This window comes from Dysidea avara, chromosome 8 (genome assembly GCF_963678975.1).
Source record: "Dysidea avara chromosome 8, odDysAvar1.4, whole genome shotgun sequence".
In the NCBI taxonomy this organism is placed as follows: domain Eukaryota; kingdom Metazoa; phylum Porifera; class Demospongiae; order Dictyoceratida; family Dysideidae; genus Dysidea; species Dysidea avara.
In genome coordinates this window covers 20,807,589-20,825,736 of record NC_089279.1, presented here as the reverse complement: position 1 = coordinate 20,825,736, position 18,148 = coordinate 20,807,589, and the positions used below count along the sequence as shown (strand labels likewise).

The following is an 18,148-nucleotide window of genomic DNA, read 5'->3' as shown; positions in this document are numbered from 1 at the left end:
TGTATATGCACATCACAAGCATTACTTAAGACAAAAATATGGCCTGAATACTGAGGTGATTGAATGGTAAGATTGTGAAGAGCACCACAACCAACAGTTATAGTTACGATGTGTGACTGTTCTATTAGAGTACTACAGTAGGACCTTGATTATCCGAACTTCGATTATCCGAACAGTAGCGATGACTGTTCTATTAGGGTATTTTGTCAACAGGTGTATGTTTTATTAGAATATTTTGTCACAGGTGTATGTTCTATTAGAGTATTTCAACAGAGCTCTGTATGGGCTTCAGTGTCACAGGTGTATGTTCTATTAGAGTATTTCAACAGAGCTCTGTACATAAATGTATGGGCTTCAGTTATCCGAAGAAATTCACTTATCTGAACAATTTTGTGATTTAGCTGACACAAAGGTGTTCGGATAATGGAGGTCCTACTGTACTACAATTTACCTTTATCTCATTAGGTATTTATCAAATTGCCATTTGCTTGCAACAGGTCTCTGGTGGAATTCCTCACATGATAAATCACTAAGGGATGTGGTTACAGCACTTCACTTTCTTTGTTAATAAGTGCAAAAGGAGTGTAATTAAATGTTTCTGCACCTGCACTATATTCAGGAAGTAGTGTATTGTTACGAAAAATTAACACTTTAATAAATTACTGCATTGGTTTTCTCGCATACAGAAGATGTTCAAATGTTAGAGTTAAATACATTATGACTCTTTTATGAAGGTACAGTATTGCATGTCACCTAAACTATTATTCTATTATTTTATTGGGACAACATTGTGTTTAGGGGAATCTACACTACTGTAGAAATGATGCACACTGCTTAAAATTCTGCCTTTAAAAACTATCCTAGAGACATCTTGCAGGATAAAAATCACTTTTTGCAAAATAAAATTAGTACATCTAACATCAACTACATGTACAACATTAAATGCCAGAAAACACTTCAGACAGCCAAGGATATATACAGTGTAGAATTTTTAAATTTTCGTTTGCCAGCCTGTCTGCCTGACTAGTCGCAAAGCTGGAAGCCAAACAAAGCAGTGACAGACACCATTTTACATCACAATAACAAACTCACCAGTGGCATGTGCCTTTTGGGGTTCTGACAAGTGTGTAGCCTCTGAGTCATGTCTTTCCTTTTGTCTTCTTCATGCAATGAAATCACATCAATTCTCCATATAAGAGCAACATGTTTAGACACCACAAATTGTTTAAAGTACTTACGTTCGCTATATACCTGTAGCTTCACAACAGGTTCAAGACCATGCCCATTAATGATCTTGCTAGATTCATAACGATTGAGTGCGGAGACCACTCCTCTTAACAATCTATTTACTCTCAATCACACTTATTATTGGTATAGCTGAGTTTATAATGCTAGCATAGTAAAAATACAAATAGTGACATGCCCCCTGACTCGAGATACTCCAATACAGCAGGCATCCTAACAAAACAGTCACACATGTACTGTAGCTGTATGCTATAACAAAAATTACTATACTGTATACTATTTAAAAATGAAGTAGGGATCAATCCATGCGATAAAAAGTGGTGAAACAAGAGATGATATTACGGCATAGCTTGGTGGGAAAATCCCTAATTTGGCACTGATTGATATAAAACATGCCAATGTATAGGGATTTTATCACAGAGCTATGCTGTAATACTATTATTTGTTTCACTACTTTTGTATCACTGGAAGCACAAGTTCTTCAAATCAACTAAATACTGACATTTTCACTGAAGAAAAGTTGAATTTGACAAATGAAGTACATTCATCAGCTTTTTCATCAGCTGAAAAGTGCCTCAAAAGTAATCATTTGGATACAGTTATCTTATTTTTGATTCTTCAGTCGTAAAAGCTGATGAAGTGAGGATTGGTAGAATTTTCCATCCATCAAAATGTCCAAATGCCCTGTCATATGGTGTGCTTTTGTAAGGAAAGCGTTGATACAGAAAACCAATGTTTCGGTATGGTGCCTCAGTACGGTTTCCTTAAAAAGATGGCCATGTAATTGAAGATAATCGTCAGAACCAAAAAAGACACATGCCACACCTACCTGTTTTAACATTTTACAGTGCTTTTGAATTTACAATCAATAAAAGTGAGTACATACAGTGGCACTTTGCTACAGCTTTTAAGGAAGGTGATGACAATAGGTACAATAGGTAAGTTGTAGAGCAGTATATTAGTATGTTACAGTAGAATGTAGGCATAGTTATAGAACACTGTATAAGCTAACATTCTAGACATACACTTTAGTAGAATTTTTTTTATTTAGTTGAGCAGTATACTGTTGTTCTACACATGCAGGACATGCACAGGTGCCTGTCACAATCTATTTCTTGTATAAGAACAAATTTTGGCAAGACACGTGTATGGCATTCTGTCAAAAAAATAATTCTTTTCCAAATATGCCATGGCTTCTACAGTGAGTATCTAAGATTCATGACATCTAAACTATGTCGACCAGTCAAATTTTCGTTGTCCATCAAAAGTTGTACTTATATGGATTTTGCAACACACAGCATACTTCTTCTCTACTGTATAGTTCTTTCTTTAGAAACTTAAGTTCTTTCCACATCTGTCTTCGATTGGTTTGTGCCTCCTGTAACTTGGTCTGCATGAAAAAAATAACATATATTTATAATAAATCCTATCATAATCAATCTTCAAAATTACATGAATCTTTAGCACACTTAATCGGACAATACAGTAACACTACTACTATATACATGTAATAGAGATTGATCATGAAGGCTTGTATTTTCCATCCAAATCCTTTAATTGGCAGTATTGGTTAGGCATAATCAAGCTGAACATGCCATCAGAGCAACCCAAACTCTTTCAATGAGGAATTTAATTTTTTTGTTAAACTGGATTTTCTACCTAATCAACTAACTGACTGAAATGATACCTTCAGCTGAGCATAACTACTGTAACACCATGGGCTTGATTTTGATTTCTTAAGCTAAGTTCATCTCACCTGTTGCAAATACGTAGCTACACCAAGTTCACACTACATGTACATTATGTAGGTCATCAGTACCCATGCTCTGAGCTTTCTAATAATAATTGTGTAGGCCCATAAATTTTGAGTAAAGTTATCTTTGACATAGGAAGCTGTGTCAATGCATGCCACCAACTGATACATGCAAAAGTGCTCTTGGATCTGGTCAGGGTGAAATCATAGTTGCCAATTGCTAATTAACAAAGCTCTTTTAAGAGAGAATATTTTATGCAAACTACAATTATTCTTTCAAACCTAGTATTAGCTAATCTCCTGAAATTTATGCCTAACATAAGCACACTAGCTAGGAGTTTCATAAAAGTGACTGCTACATTAACAATATGGACTCAAAGTTGACTGCTTTATTAGAGCATGTAGCTGCTCTATTAGAGTAACTCAATTTTTCTGCTGTTTTTAGGCTTGAACTGTTTCAGTGGAAGCCAAACTTATACTTTGCTCCAGTTATACATAGATCTCGTTAGATTTATCTGGAATATTCCACAATTCTTTTCGCTTAGAACTATTTTGAGTTATTGCAGCACAATCGGCACTCTTCTATTCCGTTTGTAAAAACTTCTAATTATTTATGATTAACTATCACCTCTAATAAATAGAGATGTAAAAATGTCACCAGAGAATTTGTTGAGTTTATTAATGAACTTTTCTGTCAAATTAAAATTGATATATCGGGAATTTCTTACTTTATTGGCTGCCATTTAGAAATTTAAAAATGGTGACCTTGTAGGAATCTGTGTAAATGTAAACAATGATTTTCAGATTCCTTATGCTCTAAGCTTTCCAAAAATGTATAGGTTTGCTAATCCCCATAAACTTTGAGCAAAAGTGTATTTTTTGACATAGTGAACCCGACTAAACCATCAAACAACGTACATTGGCGATAGCTTCCCTTCGTAACGGAAATCGTCCGTATTTGTCATAGTGGCTATTTTGAAAACAGAGGTGCTTTTCAAACAGTTCTTGATTCGTACTGCTGTGTAACAGGTTGAACATAGCCGACAATGAGCATAATGGATACTTAACTTTTCAGACGATAATTATTGATATAACCCGGGGTGCGCAGCACCATTCCTTTCGATATGCGTGGATTGCAGAGGTGCTTTTCAAACAGTTCTTGATTCGAAATGCTGTGTAACGAGTTGAACATAGCTGACAACGAAGCATAATGGATACTTCATTTTTCAGACGATAATTGGGGCACGCAGCGTCATTTCAGATGCGGTATGCGTGGGTTCACCAGTCATAATAATTATTTACAAAAAATGTTAACAAACAAGTACACAGAAAAATTTGTAATTTTCAACTAGAGTAGGGACCATAGCACATCGATAAACAGTACTGAAACAAGCTGGAGTAGTGCACGATATTAAATCACAGTAAAACAATAAGAAGTGTTATATCCCTACTGTGCTCAAGGCACTTCTTATTGTTTTACTGTGATTTAATATCGTGCACTACTCCAGCTTGTTTCAGTACTTTTTATCGATGTGCTATGGTCCCTACTCTAGTTGAAAATTCCAAATTTTTCTGTGTACCGTATATGACCGTATTAAAACCAGGCTCAAATACACGCAGGGGCTCAACTATACGCTGGGTACAGCTAGGGGACTGTCATAATAAATGCTGGGGCTCATTTAAACGCCGGGGTGCTAATGATATGCATTGAAAGGGGTTCTAAACTCGTGTCAGCTGCTAACTATACAGTGATGTCTCGTCACCAGTCTTATGATGTTTTGTCTTGTTCGACTATGCCTTCTCTTCTGGTGATGGCCATAGCGTATTTATCGTGGTCATTGTCCGACTTCCAATGTTTCACCCAGCAGAGGAGTCCAAATGGGTTTATGTACGTGATGGGCTATGGATTTCGTATTTCGTAGGTACTTGTACTGGCACCTGTCATTCTCAATGAGTGGCTAGTAAGAAATAAATTCCCGGGTCCAAATTAACGCCGGTCTCATTTAAACGCCGGGTCAAAAATGATTTATAGGAAATAAACGCCCAGGCTTCTATACGGTCATATATGGTACTTGTATTAACTGGGTGCGTAATATTTTAACTATAAAAAATCTATGGACAGTATACAAGCGTATAGAGTACGGTATTTACAGTATTAGCACAAGAAATATGGAGTTTGGAGGTACAGTGTAGGTATAGAATGTGCCAGAAAAGGTACTGCAGCATATTAGCAAGTATGTACAGTGAATAGTCCTCAGAGCAGTGACATACTAACACTGTATACGTTACAACACTACTATAATGCACCTACCATTATTTGATCTATCTCAGTGTGAACATCTCTAACGATAGCACCAGCATCGGTGTTAGATAGTATGGCATCCAGTGAACAGTTCTGTATTGATGGTGCTAGTCGAGCTGGATGACCTAGCCTAACAACCTACACAAGCACAATTAGTTGAACAAAAGGCTAAAAGTTACATACATACAGCTCTGCCTTACTTAGAACTGTTTATAGGGATATCATAATACATGCAACTTAGAATCAAAACAAATGACAATTATCCATGTTCACCTGTTACGTTCCCACAATGGATAAGCACCAGGTGGGAACTTTTGAGTACCCATACCACCCTCACATACTTTACAAAATATTGTACATGTACTTTGAGCTGGAGGATCAAAAGTGCAGCAGTGTACTGTATTTACCATACAGTACCAATTAGCCACATAACTGTATCACAATACAAGTTTAACCAAAGGTTAAACAGGGTTAACTTGAAGGTGTCCATGGCAATGTTGCTCTATGATACGTTAGGGCATCTGGTAAGGGTATGTTGACATAACACCAAATATACCATCCAGAGCCTTATAAATGTTGGGATACACATTTACCATGACCCAGTCTTGGATGGTCACGTGATCTCATGTGACAACTAAAGGGGTCAGGTGTTAAGGCTACAGTGTTCCAGCCCATTCTCCCAATCTCTACAAGGTACAGTGACCAGCATACAGATTACACACCTGGGAACAAGGTAACCTTTAAACCCACAGAGAACTTTTTGGAAATGCGTGTTTACCCAATATGGGCACACATGGTGACACTAGGTGGGGTAACATAATTCTTACAGCCTACAAATGCACATAAATTAAATATGAGTTCACTGGGCTACGTGGAGAAGGTTAAATGAACACTGTAACTACAGTGGCTTGCTTGTTATGAAGTGGGGAACAGTGATGAGTTGCTTGTCCGTGTTTCTAAATTCTTGTCACGTGTTTAATTTTGATGGTGGGTATACTCATGCAACATTTCATGATGAATTGAATGGAAGTTGTTGCAAGGTGATATGATCAACTACCATCGAGTTATCGACCATTTTATAAAGGTATGCAAAGGGTTTGTGTGTTTCCTTACCGAAAAGTTATTTTCATGGCTAGTTTTGGCCTCACCATTAGCGTTCAATTTAATCCTTGCTACATCACAAGTAGAATGACATACATTGCATAGCCATAGGATGAACGCTTTGAAAGTTACAGCACTTTGTGCAAAGCATGCGTATTTATTAAGTTTAAATCCAGTTTTCTGGATTATGCGGGTTTAACGGTTAAGAGCATAATTGGGCAAATATAGTAAATATGCAGAATAGTTATGTAAGGAATGTAACAAAAACAACCCACTCTGACAGCGCAATTGATCAGGAGCATGACACTGTAAATTGCCAAACTAGGTTAAATTGTACTTTGCGCGTATCATATTGTCCATACAGGACTAATCAACAGCATAACTGTACTGTATGAGTCATACAGTACACTTATGAAGCTAATTGGGAAAATACAGTACAGTTATGTGCTTAATTGGGCAAATACAGCACACATAGGCAAATACAGTACAGTTATGCGGAGAATGTATTTAAGGAATGTTATGTAAACAACACACTGTAAATCGCTAAAACCAGCCAAACTAATCCTACGAGTTCGTTCTATGGCTAGGAATAGATTGTACAAACACTTACTGATTGTCTGATCACGAAACTTTTTAAACACGACTCCACTAAGACAGCACGATTGATCACGTGTGTGACATTGTACAGTAACTACTAAAACTAGCCAAACTAATCCTATTAGATCGTTCTGCAACTAGAAATAGATTATATGAACACCTACTGATATCCTGATCACCAAAAATTGCAGCGGTTTGAGTAATAGAGAATATCGCTCCAAGCCTGACGACCAGGAAGTAGAATACAACACTTAAAGCACTGCCTTGCTTGTATGTACGAAAAATACAGCACTCGGGGGTTGTCTTGAGGCAAATACAGCACTCGGCTTCGCTTCCTACTGTATTAGCCTCTTGACACACACCCTAGTACTGTATTTTCCGTACACACGCGTGGCGGTGCTTTAACTACAACATATGGACATACTGATAATGTAGTTTCTGAAAATTGATGGGCACGCGAGATGAACGCTCCAAGCAAGAAGACCAAAAGTACAATAAAACACTAGTACCGCATACAGTATCGTATATGCTTGAGTGTGTGGGAAAAAAAACAAAAAGTCTCGACAGGTGTCTCAAGGCAACTTGGCTTTGCCTAATAGCACTGTATTAGCCTCTCGACACTCCCCCGTAGTTTCTCTACACACTGAATGTTGATGCCGCACCAACAGGATTTTTTTCATGCATTAGTAACATTCATACATCCATATATACCTTAACTTTCTGCTTCTGCAGTCTCTCCACCATGTTGTCAACTGCTATATTAGATGGAGCACAAGCAAGTACCTACAGAAACACAATATACATTATCATACTGTTTTACAAAAATCCAGAATTCATCAATCTGCAAAAATACCTCAACAAAATTGTACATATATTATGCAGTATATAAACTTAACCAGGTGTGTTCCTGGTATCCTGAAACTGTTTTTCTGGTGTGTGCGCGCGCGCGCGCGTGTGTGTGTGTGTGGTATGTGTTTGTTTGTTTCTCTTTCCACACCCACATGAGCAAAATGGTTTATGTTAAAAGCAGCCTGTACAGTATATGAGAAATCCTTCCAGGTAGGCAAGCTTTCATTTGAGGCAGTTTTTACTTGAAATATGGGTGAAGCAAGTTTCGATGACATAGTCAATGTCTTTGTCAATGTCTTTCACAATGGGCTAGATAAAACAACCAAAAAATGGTAGAGGAAATGTCCTGTCCTAATGTTAACAAAAATGAAGGCAAGCCTTGAGGCTTTCTCTGAAGAACTTACGTTAGAGACTTTAAAACAGTTGAGAAGATACTCTTCTGGGTATACTATGTGACTCTTCTGGGTATACTATGTGAGTTACACATTGCATAGAATTACATGAATTATGCAATGTAATTAATGAATTATGCAATGCATTTAATGAATTATGAAATTCATACTGTATCACAATAACGATGACAATTACAGGGGTGTATGCAGCAAACAATTTACTGTATGTTATAGAGAGTAGATACATAATATTTATATTAACACATAACACACAGTACAGTGTACCTTGCAACCCGATACAACATGTTTTAAGATGATTTCAATTAAAGTAGTGGTTTTTCCGGTTCCTGGAGGTCCATGAACAATAGCTACGTCACGTCTTGATAAGGCAAACAATACCGCCTCACGTTGACAATGATTTAAGTTAGAATTATAAAAATTAACACCAACACAAGCACAATTGACATCTCCAACCTCACCAGTAGTGACTCTAACTGGTAACAATGGTTCTTCACCGAACAATTTCCTTGGCAAACCACTAGCATCCTTCAAACACTTGAGACAATTATTCAGTCTTCTGTAAGTGACATTATTGGCGAGCTTGACAAGCTTCAAGTGGTTGCCATACACAGTGAAGTTTAGATGGTCTAAGTGACTATCAATAGCAACACTGACTGAATGTTGACTAATGTGAGAAACAGTTCCAGTTACATTGTGGCCAGACTGATCATTCTTTACAGGTCTGTTACTAGCATATACACCAACTATATCACCTGCACAAATTTCATATAAATTTTACTAAGCTATTTACTGCATGCATAATATTATGGTGTATACAACACAATGTATATATCCCTTTCCCACTGTGCTCAGGCTGGAACCTTTGTATAAACATTTGAGGCCTATGGCTGTTTTATGAAGACATTGAATTAGGCAGCCACTTCACTATAAAGGCCAATTTGAAATATTCTTGGCCCGAAGGTGACTGCTTTAGATACTTTTCTGGATAGATTTTCTTGTTTATGACTTTGTTAGACTCACCAAGATTCTTCTGTAAAGGTACGTGCTTCTTGCCATGGAGAATGCTTCTATCACTGGTTTTTAGCAACAGCATTATGTAGGTGCACTGGGTCCTTACTGTATAGTACTAGTACTACCATATACTGTATTAGAAGTGTAGAACTAATTTGACTATTACTGACTAGTCACAGATTATTATATAGTATAGGCTTAGGCCATTCCCATACTCCTCTCAGGCATGCTAGCAGGAAATCCATTATGAGATTGGCAGCTTTTCAAGCTATAATTTATAGATACAGCCATAGCAAACTGCCTAACAAGCTTGTGCTTTCATCTTGTACAGCTGTACATTGCAGGAATAACACAAAATGTGAACCTGATAGCCCACTGACACATGTGCTTACTAGTACGCAATTAAAAAATGGAAATTTTATGCATCTAGCCTATCATTGGTACCCCCAGTACAAGATTCACAAACAAATTTTCCTCCAATATTGAGGCTTTAGACTCCAAGCTTTAAATTGATACATGATTACAAGCTTGTTTGCAGGCCACAGCCCACACATGCTTGTACACATGAGGTGAATTGTTATTAAATTGTGGTAGTGGGGGATCAGTAGAGGATTAGACAGTAGTGGGGCTTTTGCTATTTGTCAAATCCCTGCACACAGCCAGTATTGGTCTGTGTCTGGTAGGGGCTTACGGTGCATTACAGCCGAGAGTAAACAGTGGACAAGAAATTAAAACAGAGAACAATGTACCTCTTTTTAATCTCTCTGTCCACAGTTTGAGCGTTAAGGCTTTATTTTTCTTTAAATGCTGCATTTTGCTAAATGTGAACGCATCATGTAAAAATCAGGAATTATTCACACCCAATATTTTTTTTCTTTTATTATTAAAATCACCACACAAGGCATTAGCTACATAGTATTAAGTTTTGCTGCAATTTTAATGTAAAAATTGAAGGCATCATGTAAAATTTTGACTGCGTACATATTTTTATTGAATTTTTTATCAAAATACAAATGGCAACAACTTTCATATGCTATAGTGCACAGACTTGAAATAAAGTTCAACAGATTGTTACATTTACAGCCAGATGCCTTTTAGTTTTTGTTGACAGGACCAACCATTCCAAAGATATGAATATGTGAAATCAATGTATGAAAGTTGAGATATTGAAGGACAAATTAACTTCAAGAACTTGTTCTCGGGATTTCTAAAACGTGTTTTATTCCTGAAATTTACTTGATGCATTCACAAATGCTATTTGGAATGTTCAATACCGAATATACTAATACATACAAACCTGCAGTGAAACGGTTGCACGGTAAGACTTTGGCATATTTCATGCCTCCAGCTTTAAAAGTGACGATTCTCCTGCCGTATAAACCCGTACAGTGATGGGAAACTAACAGCTTTGCTAAGCACAATCCCTTTGATTCCAAACTTTTAGCATTATGTACCATCTCTGTTAATAACAATTCCTCATATTGCTCCATTTCTGCCTTTCTTTCTAGGCGAAGTAATCCCTCAGTTTTGTCGATAAATTCATCCATCGTAAACACTTAAGTCTGGTCATTTATTTTGGTCCAAAGCAAGTTACTACAGAACCCTTTGACCATGAAACCTCGTACTGTCGAGTCACTGGATACCACAATCAATTGTTTTGCAAGCCTAATGCGCCAGGACCGCCCATGCATAACTACCCATACCTATGCCATACCCTTTATCTATGACCAACAAAAAAAAAAGTGTTGTATTACAATATGGATTGAATAATGCATTAAAACAATGTTTACTGATGTGCTCTAGATCTCTTGTGCTTCTTTTTCTTGTGAGAGGTTTTAACTTTGGGAACTAAACTCCCCTGCAGTAATTGGTCTTCTGTAGAGTCCATTGAGACATCATCTTCTAGTAGCAATCCAGTGAGATTTCTAGTACTTTCCTGTGTGATATACAGAATTTGTACCTACTTGACACTATAGTAACACTTTACACTTATACAATGCAAGACCATGTGCAATCTCAGGCATGGTCTAGCAGAAAATTATTGTGGTTTCAGATTTCACAAGTACTAGTAATCTATTGCAAAACTGTCTTTATATAATTACAACTTGCCACGGTAGAATTTTTCGAAGGGCAAATGTTTGCATTTATTAAATCCATGAAATTTAGAAAATACTTAATAGCTATACTTGTATAAATCTCAAACATTCACAATTATATTTTCACTTTTTACACAGCTGTACAGTATCATTACTTGCAAAATTCATCCCTCAACCTTTATAATAACAATATATACCCATCTTCTGCATTAGCATTATAGCAGTACATGCATACCTTTTTGCCCCTATCTTATTGTGTGCACGTAATAACTTTTATAGTTCCATGCCCTAGATCACACATGGTCTATACTATCCAGAGCAGCCAGGGTTCATTACCCAAATGCCAATTACCCAAACAAAAATGACTGCTTAATTATTAGAGTATTCTGTCAACAGATATATGCTCTATTAGAGTAACATAGCTCTGTAAATTGCTGCTTATATACAGTACTGTTAGCTATACAAAACCCCTTCCCCAATAATATTAGTTTGTTTCCACTGTATACACGCAGTTAGACCCATACTGTGGTGTCAACTCACTGCTGCACTACTAATCTGTGGTTGAAGTAGATCCCGTCCAGAGAAGTGGTTTTTAACTGGCTGTACTCTCTGCAAATTGATGAGTCTTGTTTCACCAGAAGCCCCACCCACCACCAGGGTGTGTGCAGCATCCACACAGAAAGCACAGCAGTATAATGTACCCTTTAAATATTAGCAAACTATTATTACACAAGTAGAACTATAATACCATGTGTAGATCTTTGGTGTATAGAAACACTGGCTTGTTGTCCTACAAGAAAACGGATAACGTATTGCGATCCAAGATTGCAAAATTTATTACTTTTATATCCCAGCATTTTAAGGACTTGTCATGGGAAACTGTAGCTAGCAATCCTGGTAAGTGACAACTGAGGGAGAAATCTAAGGGAAAAAACATAGTGTGTTTGACAGTTGTTGGTTAGTGTTACCAGACACTGAAGAATCATGAGCATTGATTGTGAAAAGTTTAACATCTGGCTGTGTTCTATCCATACTATAAATCATACCATCTTCTGTACTGGCCTGTGGCAAAACACATCTAGGAGATACAAATATGCTTATCTACTTACTAGTAAGTTATTTGGAAAAAAATGGTTCCACAAAACCTTTTCAACTTCACCACTGAGCTTCCATTGAATACAGCTCTACATACAAAGTTTAGAATTTAAATCACACAGAAGTTACACAAGTAAACAAGACTTACCATTATGTCTGCACTACAGTCAAACAACCTGACAACTCTACACAAACAATTACAATAACATTATGGATCACACAAATGATGTTAAGTTTACTTGTCATATGACCCTGTGGCCAGTAGTTGTGGTTCATAATGATGCCAGTTAAGTGACTGGACCTAACAAAATAAACATATTGGCCATGGCATAATGAGATAAAACCAGCATATCATATCATGTGTCATGCGGCCAAGTATACAGCTAGTGCGAATGCATGACAGACAAGTGTGTATTTTACAGGAACCAAGAAAAACACTGTTTTCATGCCATCGCAGCTCGATAGTGCCTAAACGGAAATTAACCAGTTTTGCTGCAGAAACTCCTTCAGGATAGGGTACCTCCTATTTCAACTTTGAGTTGAATCTGCCTAGCCATCACTGAGATATGCACATTCAAAGTTCGTTTGATTTTCTTCGTATTTTTCTTCATCTTCTGCTTGACTCACTATAACTCGCACATGCTTTAGTCGATTGACTTGAAATGAGGGCATTAAGAGTATAGTACAGCACATTTACAGCCCAGTTTTCATACAGATCGAACTAAGAACACTAAGAACACTGGATTTTGAAAATGTAAAAGCAGTTTGTTGTCATGCCTACAGGGCAATCCGCTTGACGGAATAACTTGAAAATCATTCATTGTAGTGCAAACCTTTCGTGGAACTGAGAGTATTAGATAAGGAGATATAAAGCATAACAAAACATGTGAAAAAAAGTGCAATCGAGATGCTCTAATAGAACAGTCACTGAGAAGTACAAAATTAGTACAAAAAACGTCTGAAAAATTCCTCCAGGTTTCGAACCAGGGACCTTTACATCTATACACCCAAGCCCTTTACCACAACTGCCACTGCTGTCAGTTGCTCACCTCACTTAATTTCTACTTTGTAAAAGAAAGTTCTAGTTTAGTACACTAGAAAGAGATCTATCAGTTAAAATTCTAGAACATTCTGTATGCGTGCCCAGAAAAAAAATGTGTGTTCTATTAGACTATTACAAAAACTATGAAAATAGCATAATTATATCAAGTGTGTCGTGCAGCCAAGTACAGCCGGTGCGGGTGGACGATATACTCATTCTACGGACTCAAGAAAATGCCATTTTCATGTATCCATAGCTCGAAAGTGCTTGAACAGTAAATGACCATTTCTGCTGTGGCCCAGGGTAGGGCATCTCCCATTCCTAATTTGTATTTTTGCGCCTTCAAAATTTGTCTTATATTTTAGTTCTTCATAAATACATATAGCTGTGCAGTCTTTGATGGTTCCTGTAGTAAAGGGAAAAAAAAGTCACGTAAAGAAAGTATCAAGTATGATTACAAAAAGAAGTGATATCCACACGAAAACAGCCAAGCTGTAAAAAAAAAGTGTGGCTTAAACAAGCCTGGGTATGAGGTCAAAGGTGGCAGCCAAGCAATAGCTGCAATGATGTTAATGCTAATAAAATTCTAATGGAATTATTAAAACTTATTAAAACTTATTAGCATTAACATCATTGCCACCTCTGATGTCACAACTTCTTTCAAGTCTTCGATGATTCCTGTAGCAAAGGGGAAAAAATTCACGTAAAAGAAAGTATCAAGGCCAACCATAGGTTGGCTATGATTACAAAAAGAAGTGATATCCACACAAAAACAGCCAAGCTGTGAAAAAAAAGTGTGGCTTAACAAGCCTGGATATGAGGTCAAAGGTGGCGGCCAAGCAATGGCTGCAATGCTAATAAACTTGTTAGCATTAACATCACCTCTGATGTCACAACTTCTTTCACCCAGGCTTTTAAAGTTGTACCTTTTTTCACAGCTAGGCTGTTTTTAGTTGTTTTTTTTTTGTGTGCAGATTATTTATAAGTGTGTACATCCAAACACGGTTACAATTTTTTTTTGCAAGCTGACAAAAGTTGAATTGGTAAACTGGTATCTTGCCTGCATTGACCTACAGTAAAATTCCATTGCATTGCTTAATTTGGAATGTCTTAAGTCCAAGCATCATCTCCGCTACCGTGAGTTAAGTAATGTTTATGTCTCTACTAGGTTAGGTAATCCAAAAGCTACAACACATGTTGCTGTCAGACCTTCAGTGTTGGCCACTGTAATAAAGCTCTAATAATAATAATCTCGACTTGAGTTATTGCAGCACATTGTCAAATGTTTCGCAAGATCCCCCACTCAATGTACATGCGTTCACTGAAATCTGTTCATTCTAGATGCCTTAAGGCTAAAATTATTAAGCACATGGGTGCATTAGTAGCTTTGTGGATAGTTGCAGTGGGACAGTCTTGCAATTAACTGCAACTATAGATATCAGGAACAATATATCCAGGTTTAAATGTAGGTTAAACAGGTTTAACTTGGGGCAATAATCTCTCTGGGAGTGTCACGAGACTGACTGCTGCTACCACGTGACCACTCCAAGGTCAAATAAAAGGTTCAACAAGTTTAGGCGCCAACATAATATTGGCGTGAAGCCAGAAGTAAGGAGAGCAGTTGTGACAGTCCTTGTTTGAAGCAGTTAGTATTCATCGCGTAGTAGTTGGGAATACCCAGTGCTCAGAGGCAATTTAATTCTACCAGCTTCCAATCATTTGGCCACTGTCTACATCAATGTCATCCCAGGATCCACCAACGTTGGAGTCGCAGGAACAACCCCCGATTATTCCTCCGCCATCTATCCAAGCGTCACAACTCAGTAGTCTCTCACAGGAGGATGTGTGCCGAATTGCAGCAGTGGTCGCTGGTTTAGTTCAGCCCCACGGTGCCAGTCAGCAGAACCCACGATCCTCAACAGGAGTATTGTTGGCAGATCTCTCAGCGGCATCATCAAGCACCATCACCACTGTTGCTGGTAAGTAAAATTACAACCTAACTGACAATAAACAAGGGAAAGGGTGTGACACCATTATAAAACATTACAGAAAAAACAAACAAAATTAACTTTTCACAGTCTAGCCGCGTCCCTTCCTCTCAGGGGGAATCTCTTCCTAAATTCTTAGACCTGAAGTAATCAGCAGGATTCAACAGACAAGCCTGTCGTAGACAGCATCAAATCAGAGACCAAGCCCAGCAGACCCCCAGGTGTCCAGCTCTGTGGAGCAGGCCCGTGCTGTAGCAGATTAAGTACCAAAGGTCCCCTACTAGAGCAGATAGTTAAAAAAAAATCATTCAAAGGTTTTGATCCCTCAAATATTTTTCCTTTTGGTTGGCGAAGTCTGGGGAGCCTGGATATCCCGGATTCTGTTGTGTGCTATTGGAAGAAGAGTGCTGAACAGGTAACCGGCAAATGCACAGTGTGAATCCCAACTCGTTCATGGCACTCGGTGTCAGTTGGATTCATGATGCTCTACTTGTTGTCTTCTATTAGGATGTCAGCTGGTGCCTAGCTCAGGTTCAACACAGAGTGTCAACTAGGTGTAGTGCACCTAACTCGTGTTGAACATCCAGTTTAGTAGCTACCCTTGGGACATCTAACTCGTGTAAGACATCTATGATGCCAGTTAGATGCTGCCGGTCTGACTCGTGCTTGACACGCATTGTGTCAGTCAGACGTAACCACACCCTTGGTGCCAGTTGGAGGCAATTGATCCAACTCGTCCTGGCACTGGTGTCACTCATCAGGGAGCAGTTGGGTGCGGGTGCATAGGGGGCCTACAGCCACTCCAACCCCCCCACTCCCCAAAGGACAGTACTCAGATGCAGGTCACGTAATAGATCTTGTGCAACATGCAGCCGTAATGACAAGTACTGGGAGTGCAGCAACTCAATAAGACATATAATGATAAAATATTCATATCAATAAATTTTTTAAGAAAGAGTTCATTCCCAAGTCTTCTTGCTGATGTTGCACAACTGGTTGCTGTCATGCTTGCAGGATTATCAGGAAGTCCCCAACTACCACTGCTGCCAGTGAATACAAACTCAGCTATTGTGGAGTCCTTCAGCACATGTCACTAGGATCCTTCACAGAGTCCTCGTCCACATTGTCACCCTTAGTAAAAGTATCAGATGAGATTCCTCCACTCCCACCAAAATTGGATGAAAAAATTTGTAGATGGGAGTACATTGACTTATCAAAACTGATCACAGAGGACACCAATGATCAAGTCACTTCTACGATGGTAATAAATGGGCAAGTGGTGACAGTGGAGCCCATTCACCAGGTTCATCCTCACCACTCTCAGCTAGACATAATATCCTGGATGGAGGCTTATTCTAAATTCCTGGAAGTGCTGGTAGCAGCAGAAACAACCTCCCGCGAGGAAGCAGCAGGCATGGCTGCTCACATGTTCCAAATAATAAGACTGTCTCGAACCAAGGATTTAAGTGGTTAAGGTATGATACAGATTACAGGGAGTGGGCTGCTGCAAAGAATATAAGGACACTAATAGGTAAATTTATGGCCAATGCCTCCCCCAAGTGATGGACCTGGGCTTGGGGTATCCTCCTGCAGTAGAAACCACTAACAAAGACGAGCCAGAGCAGCAGCAAGAGAGCATCCATCGCCCATGTTACAGGTGGAACAATGACCACTGACTCAAACCTTGTAAATTTAGACATGTGTGTGCAATCTGCAGTGGCTCCTACAGGAGAAGAGACTGCCCTAAATGCAGGAAGAGATAAATCCAAACAGTGAAACCTCTCCCCCGAAGTGTGATTACAAGTGGGGGTGGTGTTCCAAACACTTCTTTTTTTTCTTTTTCTTTGTGCTATTACTAATAAATACTTGAATAACACAATGTTAATCAGTAATGCACCCTATCTGGCATGCCACAGCCAAATTAGGAGGGTAATGGGCAGCCAACAAGCTAGCTGCTCCCCGGTAATAGAAAAGTAATAAAAATATATAAATAAAAAGTGAGAGGAAAAAAATTTGTGCATATATATCAGGGTTGCTTATATTGGTCAGGGGCCAAGGGTCCAGCTGGGGGGGTCTGATGCTCCACCCAAATGGGTGTGTAATTATGTTCAATTTTTGTAGGCCCCTCATTAATGGCATATACAAAAGGTCTGGTGCAAGACAGCAAATATTTTTATATGAAGGATCTACTGGACCTAGACTCACACCAACCACAAAAGGATGTCTCTCACCTTGTCATGTCCCCAGAAGTGTGTTTTCCACTGGTGGTAGTCTCAGCCTGGGCAGAAGAGCTATCATCCCATCCAGACAAATTCTTTGTGGAGTTTATGCTGCAAGGCATCCAGAGAGGATTTCAAATGTTTGATAGAAGGAACTGGCTGGTGCCTGCCTCCTCTAACCTCTCAGTGAACAATCTGCATGCAGTGGCAGAGTACCTCAGTAAGGAAGTATCACTGGGAAGAAAGTGGACGATTCCAGTAAGCAGGTGGCCAAAAGGTTTGCATATAAGTCCACTGGATCTGATCCCCAAAAAGAATAAACTGGGGAATAGTGGACCTACATGTATCCTTCCCAGAAAATGAAAGCGTTAACAGTGGTATTAAACTGGAGGTGGCCTATGCTTCCGTAGACCACCTGGCAGCGTTAGTAGCATCCA

The 18,148-nt window shown here is 38.6% G+C and overlaps 2 protein-coding genes across 3 annotated transcripts in view; both read right to left on the bottom strand.

Moving 5' to 3' along the window:
* Positions 1-10,923, bottom strand: part of LOC136264558 (DNA-binding protein SMUBP-2-like) — a 42,553-nt gene extending 31,630 nt beyond the window's left edge. For both annotated transcript variants that reach the window (XM_066059325.1, XM_066059326.1), the window contains exons 1-5: positions 10,569-10,923; positions 8,525-9,012; positions 7,710-7,781; positions 5,310-5,438; positions 2,549-2,635 (exon numbers count right to left, since the gene is read on the bottom strand). In XM_066059325.1, coding sequence (XP_065915397.1) covers positions 2,549-2,635; positions 5,310-5,438; positions 7,710-7,781; positions 8,525-9,012; positions 10,569-10,818 — 1,026 coding nt within the window. In that variant the 5' untranslated portion in view covers positions 10,819-10,923. The remainder of the gene's footprint in view (positions 1-2,548; positions 2,636-5,309; positions 5,439-7,709; positions 7,782-8,524; positions 9,013-10,568) is intronic.
* A 91-nt stretch (positions 10,924-11,014) lies between these two features.
* Positions 11,015-18,148, bottom strand: part of LOC136264554 (periodic tryptophan protein 1 homolog) — a 44,324-nt gene continuing 37,190 nt past the window's right edge. The window contains exons 10-17 of the mRNA XM_066059324.1: positions 12,702-12,763; positions 12,611-12,647; positions 12,477-12,551; positions 12,336-12,429; positions 12,209-12,288; positions 12,116-12,157; positions 11,908-12,069; positions 11,015-11,207 (exon numbers count right to left, since the gene is read on the bottom strand). Of these exons, the coding sequence (XP_065915396.1) occupies positions 11,058-11,207; positions 11,908-12,069; positions 12,116-12,157; positions 12,209-12,288; positions 12,336-12,429; positions 12,477-12,551; positions 12,611-12,647; positions 12,702-12,763 (702 nt within the window). The 3' untranslated portion in view covers positions 11,015-11,057. The remainder of the gene's footprint in view (positions 11,208-11,907; positions 12,070-12,115; positions 12,158-12,208; positions 12,289-12,335; positions 12,430-12,476; positions 12,552-12,610; positions 12,648-12,701; positions 12,764-18,148) is intronic.